We start from the raw sequence: 10063 nt of genomic DNA on the forward strand, positions 1-10063 counted from the left end.
ACACCTCTGGAAAAGCCAGAAACACGCCAGTCCTACTCAGGGGTGCGGGGCTCGATGGTGCTGCTGGAGGAGCAGGCGCCACTCACACAGCCTCTAGCATTGGCGTAACCATGAGGAGGTCCGATCAAGCCACTTAGCCTACATTTTGCAGGAGGATTTTCCTTCTCTTACTCCTCACCTCCTGTCCTGTACCGCAGCACTGCTGCTCCGCTCCCTCTGGCCGTGGTGACGGAGCACTGGTAGGTGCCAGCATCAGAGAGCTGCACATCCCTCAGCTCCAGGGAAGCGTTGCCACCCATCACCTGGTCCGCAAACACGGCCGTGCGGCCCTGAAATGATGCATCTTGCTCTTGCAGGTGGTCCTTCCCACCTTTAAATTCGTGAACCAGCCCGGCTACTCCCACCTTGGCCCACCGGATTGCTATGCTGCCCAGCAGGATGTCAGGCTCGAAACTGCAGCCCAGGACACTGCGCTGGCCAATGTTGCCTGCAGACGTCAGCGCTGTCACACTGATGGAGTGTTTTCCTGCAAGGAGAAAGCAAGGCAGCCTGAGAAAGGTGAGGCGGTGAGCACAGGGAAAGGCCAGGCTGCCCTGCAGCTGTCATGCACCAACCCCGAGGCTGAAAGGACACTGGAACATCTCAAGGAGACCTGTAGCAGCTACCAGTGCTGCTAGCAGAGGTCAGCTCCCATGGCTTGTCTACCAAGATAGAGCACAGGAGTATCTCTTTAGCAGGCAGTCTGCCTTAAAAAGTAGGTCCTCTTATTTGAGAAGAATTCACATAGTGTTTTCTTGCTTACTTGTATCAGGGATTTTTCTCTTTGCAGCTGCCAGAAGAGCATGATTTTTGTGTCTTTTCTTAGTTGGGACCTCTCTTTATGCAATATAAATGTGATTACAAGGCATAATGCTGGCAGAGAAATAAGAGGCTGCTCTTTCACCCTTACTGGAATCCAACTAGTTTTCTTTTGTTTAAGAAAAATCAGCATTTCCCTTCCCTGGGGATACAGATTGCTTCTCAAGTCAAATCCTAACCATCAAGCTTGAGAATCAGCTCCTTCCCAGAGCCAGGACCTCCTTGCCGTGCAGCCCTTCTCTAAGCACCCCAAGGAAGATGCATTTTGGCCATGGCCTGGTTTCAGCTGGGATGGAGTTAACTTCGTAGTAGCTAGTGTGAGGCTATGTTTTGGATTTGTGCTGAGAAGAATGTTGATAACATATTGATGTTTTGAGTTGTTGCTAAGAATCTAAGAACGTTTCCAACTCCCCATGCTTTGCTAGTGTGCAGGCACAAGAGAAGCTAGGAGGGAGCATAGCCCACAATTACTAGTTTAGGATTCGACCTTGGGTTTATGACTGAGACTGAAACTGGCCAATGGTGTGTTCCATATCGTGCATTTCATGCCCAGTATATAAATGAGGCTCTGTCCGGAAGCTCGCTCTCTCTCAGGCTCATGGGGTCTTTTATGGATTGTGGTTTTGGGACTTTCTCTGATCCAAGATCATTAGCTGGGAACAGGCTGGACCTTGGTCATTGAGTGGTGATCAGCTGCACTGTGATGTGTTGCACTCATTTGTACATTTGTATATTCTTCTTACTATTATTATAATTATTGTTATTTTCAATTTTATTGTAGTTTAGTTCTTATCTCAACCCACGAGTCTCTTTTGCCTTTACCCCTTTAATTCTCTCCTCCATCCCCAGGAGGGTGGAGGGTGAGAGAGCGGCTGCATGATATTTGCTGATGCAAGTTTGGTCAAACCATGACAACTTACTGACCCCCTTGCCTCAGCTGATTTCCCATGGAGCAACAGATGGAGTTGAACATTTCAGTTGCTAACACACCAAATAACTGAAACAAACAAACAAAAACCTTAACTTCTGCTGTGAAAGCATAGGTCAGGCATTCACTTCTCAGGGCTAAACAGAGCTGCCCCACAGTGCCGGAGCTCACACATGCACAGCTGCTGCAGCCCTTGGCCCTTTGTTAAAGGGTCATAAGTGGCACTTCCACACAAGATCACACCTCAGCCCATGCACAGAATGGAGACACGGAGGTGGCAGCAGGGTAGAAGTTCATCACCTCACTGGTAACAGCAAGAAATCTAAGCAGTCACATACCTGAGACACCAAACCCGATGATCAGGGCAATCACCACAGCCAGGATGATAATGACTGTAGTCATGCTGTTTGGGGAAAAAAGAAAGGACAACATTACCATGCAGCCCACCTCCTTTCACACCCTACGCCTACTGTGCATGTCTGCAGAGCCGCTGGCAGGAAGAGGTGGGTAAGCCGCAAACCTAGAGCAAGGTGGACTGGTGACGCACGTGAACATGGTAGTGACAAACGTCAGGGTGAGCAGTTGTCATCAAAGGTGGGGGACCACATGGCAGGAGGAGGGGAGACCCAGGCTTTGCCTTTGAGAGGAGGCAGTGGGTCCCAGTAGAGATGCTCCTCTCTGCTTCCTCCAGCACGTAAGTGATCTGGGCAGTCCCTGCTGGCAGTTGCGAGGGACCAGTTGCCCAGAGAGGTGAGCAAAGCACTGAGACAGGCCCCTGGTCCCGGGAGATGCCTGGTACAAGGCAGGCAGCAGGCAGGAAGGGACTGGAAACAGAGCCAGACCTGTGAGCTGGTTGGTTTGGAGATGCCCCATGTGCAGATGGATAAGTGGCTGTTTTTCCCTGAAATCAATAGAAACCTCCTACTGCTTCTCTGAATCTTCCTGGAAAATTCACCCCTCTTTCTGGGCTATTTCTTTGTTTCAAGATTAGCCTGAAGAGGCTAACAGCCTTGAAGAAGCCTGCTTCTTCCAGTAACCTGCTGCTGTCTGGTAGTGTGCAGCTGCCCGGGGCAGGCAGAGGCACTGGCAGAGCTATAGGATGGTTCTCAGAGCAGTAAGGCATAGGCATTCATTTTTTCACACCCATCAGTTATTGCATTTCCCTGACAAAAGCCAGCTGGGCTGCCTTTTGAGAATAACAGAGCTGATTATTACATGCATTCCACACACATGAGGAATACAATACCCAGTGAATATTTACCCCGTGTTACGCTATGTCTGCTAGTGATCTCACTTTCGTCAGTGAAAAGGTGCAGATAATATTACTATTTAGTTCTTCCCTAAATGCTCTGTCTGAGAAAGCTGGAGCATGGCTCATGTGTGAGGGGTCTCTTCTGCTCACATATGGATTGTCCTTCTCCCCACTGCTGTTCAGCTTAGGTGGGATGGATACTCACAAACAGCTAAAACCTTTTTGACAGAATAAATGCAAGCAGGGATGTCTCACACACCTCGCTAGAGCCTCTGCCTCCATCCAGCCTGGAAAAGCCACACCTGGCTCATCTCTGAAGAGATGCAGCTTCTTGGTGGCTCTGTTCAAGCAGTCAGGTTCCGATGCAAACCCAGTCCACATTCATCAGAGGCTGAAGCAAGTTTGCTGACTAAATTAGCTATCTGGTGGGAGTTATTTTCAAGTAATCAGGAGATAAGGTAGATATTTTTATGGCCTTCCCCATGATATCTCTTTTTCTGACTGTTCACCTTGTTGACTTGGTCAATAGCTCCAAATGAAGCAGGCTCATTGAAACAAGAGGCACAAGCCAGCTTGCACAGCTTCCCAGCTCTTACTCCTGACCCACACAACAAGGAAACTTGCTGTAAGGCGGATTTTGCTTTTCTGCCAACAGCACACGGATGCGATGGAGACATAAGTGACTCTCTGAGGGCTAGCAGAAGGAATGCAGAGCCTTCCTCGAGCCATTGATACCCCAACCCACAACAGCAGGAAGAGAGAGCCTTTCTCAAGCCATTGATACCCCAACCTGCCCCAGCATTCAAACCTGAGGCAGCATATTCCAGCCATGCAGAGTTTCCAGGACACACAACTCCATTCTGGTTACGGTCAATGACCTGCACATGGGTGTCTGACAGCTACATGGCCTTACTGATTGTATAAAAGAAGATGTACTGGTGTTTAAGTAGCCTGGGTGAGTGCAGTATAGAGTCGGTCTGCAAAGAACTGCTGTCTTCAAGGCTCCTTGCAGCAGGTTGGTACAGCCGAGGAGTCGCAAATGCAATTCCCTCCCTCCCCTCTCCCAAAACAGATGTAGATAATACCATACCTCCAGAAAATGACCTGGCCATGTGATGCCATGGTCACAGCACCTATGAAGATAAGCCAAACACCGAGTGCTCGAAGGTCCCACACTGTTCAGCACAGCCCCTGTCCTTCACATATGTTCTCTTGTGCTGTCTTGCTTAAATAACTGAACTCAGCCAAGGAGTGGTGAGCATAAGCTCACCAGGAACTCTCAGGAATGAGGAAGCAATGAGAATCTCAGGTCCCCCCACCAGGCCAGTCAAAAGCAGGGAGGCCTGGTTAGTCACTGAGGCAACAGGAGAGACCTCCTACACCATCCATTAAAGAAACATGCCTGATTTTAAACAAAAAATAACACAGATCATGGTTTGGTAGCCAGCTAATCCTGAGGTCAGCGTGCAGCAGTCTCCCACGTAGCTCCGCAGCTCACCCATCACTGGTGGGTTGCATTATATCCAGAACTTGCTCAGTTCTCCAATCACGCTGTTGGCACTGGGCAGACTGGTCCCACCTGCGGGTCCCCTTCCTGGCCCCATTCACAATGTGCATCTTCTCCTGCCTCTCTAAGGGGGTCCTCCAGGCTCAGCAGTGCCATCAGAGCCACAGAAGTTCAGCAGTGGCCTCTTTTCTGACTGCTGTTTTCTTCCACTGAACTCCAGACCAAACTATTTTTCCTTCCCGAGAGCAGCTCCTGCTGCTCTCAGATCTGCCATTATTGTGGACATCAGAGCATGAAAAGGAAAGAAACTGGCACAGACCCTGCAAGCCTTTCCCTCTGTGCTGGGAGCAGGATGGGTAGCTCTTGGGCGTAAGAGGTTGAGAAAGGCAGAGATGGCAAAAGAGCAGAAAAGGGAAGGCAGCTTGCATCACCATGTTCAGTTTCCCGGAGAGGAACCTGTGATTCCTGTCATCTATGTTTGGACTGCGTTCCAGGGAGGATGGGGAAAGTTTTTGACAGTCCATATCCAACTCCAGCAAGTTTGGATGGTTAGTGGGAGTAAGCAGCTTTCCCATGCAGAGCTGAGGATGCCCAGAGGAACTGTGAAATATCCAGCACCTAACAAAAATCAAATTACTTTCTCTGCAACAAGCAGAGGTTAAAATCAATACCAATAAATACTGGTCAGTGATGATCAAACCAGCTGCAAAATCTGAGCAGAGTTCAGGAGGGCTTACGATGGCCTGAGGGGAACAGTAGCCTTCTGTCTGTGCATGCATGAGATTTCAGAAGTGTGCACTTAGTGTTTTGGACCACAGTTCAACTCCAAAAGAGCCTGTTCAACTCTAAAAGGGATGAACATAGCCAGAGGTAGTGCACAACACGCAACAGATTTTTCTAGACAGCAGAGAGGGGGCTGGAAGGGGCTGTGGCTCTTGTACAGGCACCCAAGTCAGCAAACTGTATTCCAAGGCTTTTAGCACACAGGACTCACAACTTCCAGCCTTCTCATGCTACATGTCACAGCTTTTTCTGAACCTCCTCCCACATCCCAGCACCTTGCACTGAGGAGAGCACAGATCTGAACCTCCACTGAGCCTAGTCACCTGTTAGGAAACAAAATTAGAAATCAAATGGTTTCCTGGCAGCTTAGGGAGTTGAATCAGCTCTCCGTGTGGTCAGAGGAGAGTCACACACCTAGTGATTCTGCTGGTGGGGCAGGACTGCATAGCCTGCAGCAAGGAAGGAGAAGCCAGGGTGGGACCTTCTCCTTTGAAGAGCAACTAGCCTTTGGGTTTACTCAGCTGTTCATGTGTTACTTCAGTGTGAGTGCTTGACTGTGAAGCTAATTGCTCTCCAGGAGTTACCTGAATGCCCCGTGCAAAGTCTGTGGCAGAGATATGAACAGGACCTGCTTCTAATGCTCCAATCTTGGCTGTTACTGAAAGCACATCCTTCATCCTATGGCCTCTGAATGAAACTGAGGAGTGGAAATCTTTCACCTGAGAATCATGGTCACTCTCTGATTGTTGCAATAGTTTAAACTTATAAAGCAGACTTTATATGGTTTTCACTTCCCTTCTGGTACAGCATGGTTTTCCATGCCCTTTTTAATCTGAAAAAAAGAACCTGATTTATTTTGTAGTATTCTACTGGTTACTAAACTTGTCGTAATTTAGCAGACCATTACTAGAAGCTAAGAATAGTTCTAGCCCATAGTGGCCTGGTGGGAAACGTGCATTAAGAAATATCCTGTTGCCCTCGGTGACACCTGATTTACAGCTGCCTTTGGTGCAGTGCAACAGTTAACTCCAGGTTGTAGCCACAGCACACATCACCACACAGTCAAGAATCAGGTTACTTCCAAATGGGAAAAACAGGTCTGTCTCTCAGGCACAGGCAGCCCAAGTAGGACCAGGGCAAGTCCCATGCACCAGGGCAACACCACGTTAATTTCTGAGCAACTCTCATACTGGACCCTACTCCTCTCCATATGTTTATGCTGCAAAAAAAAAGCATGTGCTGCCTCTTGCCTGTATGAGGGAACGGTGCGGGCAGGAGGGACTGAGGGTGGGTCAGGGCACAAAAGATGGTCAGTGGTCTGGGGGATGCACAGGCACAAGAACCAGACTGCAGTCACTCTGCCCTTCATAATACAACCTGTTTCTTTCTTCACAAATAATAATTCTGTCGGAAGAGTTCCCTTACTCATGGCAAGTTCATGCCTTATTTCAACACCACGAGAAAGCTGGAGGAGCTATCAGCAAAGGAGAAGAACAAGGAGAAAATGGAGGTGTGGCAAGCTGACAAGCAGCTGAGTGTGATGTAGTGCCCAAGAGAGGTAAAGGCAACCAGCAGGCTGAAAAAGATGAAAGCTATCCTTGGGATTTGGCCAAAAAAGTTGGACACCTTTCCAGCCTTGTGCTCCCACATCTGTAACAATGGTGTCAAGAGGTGTTTGAGAAGCACCGGAGATGGCAATACAAGTGGTCCCACCCTGAAGGCTGGAAGAAGGAAAGACTGGCACTGCCTTTTCAGTTCTACCTGTCCTCGGCCTCACCTGCCCTTGAAGGGAAGCTGGAAGCAGCAGGGCTCAGAACAAGCCCTCGTCTCTCAAAACAGAGAGCTGGTTAGCCACCCTCGGCTGCAAACAGGCAATCCCCCTATGCTGCCTGCGGGCCACTGCCAACGTCTGTCTTGACACGGCACCCCAGATGGTCAGGGCACCCTTGTGAATCACCTCCTGCTGCGGGAAGGCCAGGAAGCCCTGAGCCAGCTTCTGCACTGCTCCTGCAGTCTTCTAGGGACAAACTAGACACTCATGCACAGAGCTACGAGTGCAGCCACGTCACCAGTGTGGTTTGTCTCCTCTGAGAAGGGAGAGATAACCTAGCATGATACCTGACCCTAGAGGCACTCCATGGGGAACTTTCCAGGCTGCAGGGCCTCTTGCAGGTCTTCCACAGTCTCTCGTTCTTGCTGTGTTTTTCCTTCCAGCTGTGCTCTGTTTTCCCTGTCTGGGGAGTAAGTTCTTCTCTTGCCTCCCAAAGCCCCCACTCATGTTTATCAATATTCATTTTCTCGTCTATTTTTTTCCCCAAACTTTGGAGTCAGGCAATTTTATCAGCAAGGGCTTTTGTCCTGGGAAAAACATATTTACTGGTGCCATTCTGTCAGCACTGCATGTATGTCTGTCTCGAAGATACCTTTGTTATCTCAAGGACCAGCTGGTCAGAAATAACATCATGTAGCCCAGCAGACTAACTGCACCTCCTAATCCACTACCTGCCTGAGGCTGATTACCAACAGAGCACTGGAAGCCATTCCTGGGAATGGCTGTGGGGGACAAGTATGAGACTCTGTCAGGTCAGTAGAATATATTAATTTGGCAAAGCATTCTGAGTAATGAACACTGAGGGCAAAATCTGGTTGCAAATAATGGGAGGGCACTGGCACCTAACACCACGCAGTGACTAAGCTCATTAAATGTCTTTTCTGCAGATGATTCTTCAAGCTGTCTTCATGCAGACCGGTCAATATTTTATAAACCGTGGGACTAAATGAGCCTTCAAGTCAAAATTAAAAAAAAAAAAAATTCAATATAAGTACCTGACCCTGGCAGGATTAGTACTCCATGCTGCCTGAAAACTGCTCTCCCCATGTCAAACATAGAGCTCAGCCAAAGCTGACTGCAGTTCCTTGTAAGGTTTGCTGGTGCAATTCTCACAAACAGCTTCTTGGAAAATGTCAGCGACAGGGTGTGTAAGGGATGCCTAACACAAAGAGAAAACACATTCCTCTGTCTGAGATGACAAAGATGTTTTTAGACAGAAATTACATGCTTAGAAGGTAGTGCTGTCCTTCATGTGTTCCCTCTGCCACACAGCATGGAAGCTCTGAGAAAAAACAATGTACATGTCGGGGGTATGGGGAGCAAGAAATAGAAAGACACAGAAAATTTCATTTTTCATCACATTCTGTACTAAGCACTGACTCTGCACATAGCAAGGACAAGAATGAGTTACTGTTTGAGTTAACATTTAATGGAACAAACTTTCACTTTGAAATTTCAGAGTCAGCAACTTGGAGACTTAAATTGCCTAACCTGGAGATTTAAACTGCCTCACCTTCCCCCATTTGTTTGACAGCCCTTTCTGGATGATTAATGGAAAGCTATTAACAGCATTTGCATGAGGATATCTATCTCCTTTGCTGGGAAGAAGAGGTTCCAAAACTGGCTTTGTAAGAGGAATGAACAACAAATGAGTCTTCTATGTTTGAGCAAGCAAAGAGACAGCACAGGTTTCTACTATTTACAAGCCAGCTATCATCAGCTGGAAAGCAAGAACCAGCCCTTACTGTTGACACTGGAGCAGCATTCCTCTCCCCAAATGACCAACAGTCAGACCTTTGTCCCCAGCCCAGCTCCCCAGGCAGTATTACAATCCCCTAGCAACACACACCTACTAGCAAGGTTACCCCTTGGGCAGTAACATTCCCAGTCTCAATGTGTTTAGTTCAGGAAGGTATCCAGGGTGTCTGCTTCACCCAGGCAAGTGGCAATAAACACGAAGAAGTGCCTCTTCTTCCTCATCACAGATGCCATGTCCCCAGCTATGGCTTGGCAGCTCACCTACAAGCTCAGGAGATACATGCCCCCTCCCCTGTGGAAAATGGGACAAGCTGTCTTTCTAAAAACAGTCTTGCCAAGACTGCATAAGCCAAATCCAGGAGTTTTGCTATATTCTCTCTCCTGCTGCTCTTCCCTAGTTGCCCCAGTTCAGGACAGACACCTGCAAACTTGTGCCTATGGCTCCTACTGCTGCTCAGACTGTCCCCAGATCTTCCCTGGGTGAGCTGGGTGTTCTCCTGGCTCCTGCATCACCCCCAGCAGCGCTATGTCCCACACCGTCTCCATGGAGAACACAGAGACTGAGTGAATGACATTCTAATTCCTGTTCCCGTCAGCACCACGGGTTTTCCTTGGATTTCTTTCAGATATATTAGTAACCCACCTTGCTCTTCCTTTGCAGGGAGAGTGTAATGAGACTACAGTTCACTTGGAGAAAATATAAGAGTTGCAAACACAACAGCAGCTCCCAGGAATGTGACTGTGCCCTATGTGCACATCCAAGGCGAGAATCCAGCTGCATATCTAACAGGGAGGCAGAAGCCATATTCAGCTGCCAAGCCTTTCCAAGGCACAAACACAAACCCTCTGGAATGTGCCCCAACGAGCAGCTTTGGCCTCTTCAAGAAGGAAAGCAGAGATCATCAGACCTACATAATGAGACACATCTTGACCCTCCTTTGAGGTAACTGCTCAGACCGAGTTTCCCCTTGAAAGTCCTTGAAAGTGTAGGCACCAGTACAATTCCCAGTGTTTGCTCCTGTTCAGGCACAAAATGACTTTGCGTACACACCCCTGGGTGGAATATAAGGCACTATTTTATTTTTCCTCATCCCCCTTTCTCATCTGACACCCATCATGATGTTGTCTTCTGGCAGTGAGGCTACG

The 10063-nt window shown here is 48.4% G+C and overlaps 1 protein-coding gene across 1 annotated transcript in view; it reads right to left on the bottom strand.

Moving 5' to 3' along the window:
• The window catches only part of VTCN1 (V-set domain containing T cell activation inhibitor 1), an 11415-nt gene extending 7255 nt beyond the window's left edge, over positions 1-4160 (bottom strand). The window contains exons 1-3 of the mRNA XM_010087320.1: positions 4129-4160; positions 2125-2189; positions 179-526 (exon numbers count right to left, since the gene is read on the bottom strand). Coding sequence (XP_010085622.1) covers positions 179-526; positions 2125-2189; positions 4129-4160 — 445 coding nt within the window. The remainder of the gene's footprint in view (positions 1-178; positions 527-2124; positions 2190-4128) is intronic.
• Positions 4161-10063: the final 5903 nt, after the last annotated feature.

Source organism: Pterocles gutturalis, unplaced genomic scaffold (assembly GCF_000699245.1).
Source record: "Pterocles gutturalis isolate BGI_N339 unplaced genomic scaffold, ASM69924v1 scaffold5911, whole genome shotgun sequence".
NCBI classification, from domain to species: domain Eukaryota; kingdom Metazoa; phylum Chordata; class Aves; order Pterocliformes; family Pteroclidae; genus Pterocles; species Pterocles gutturalis.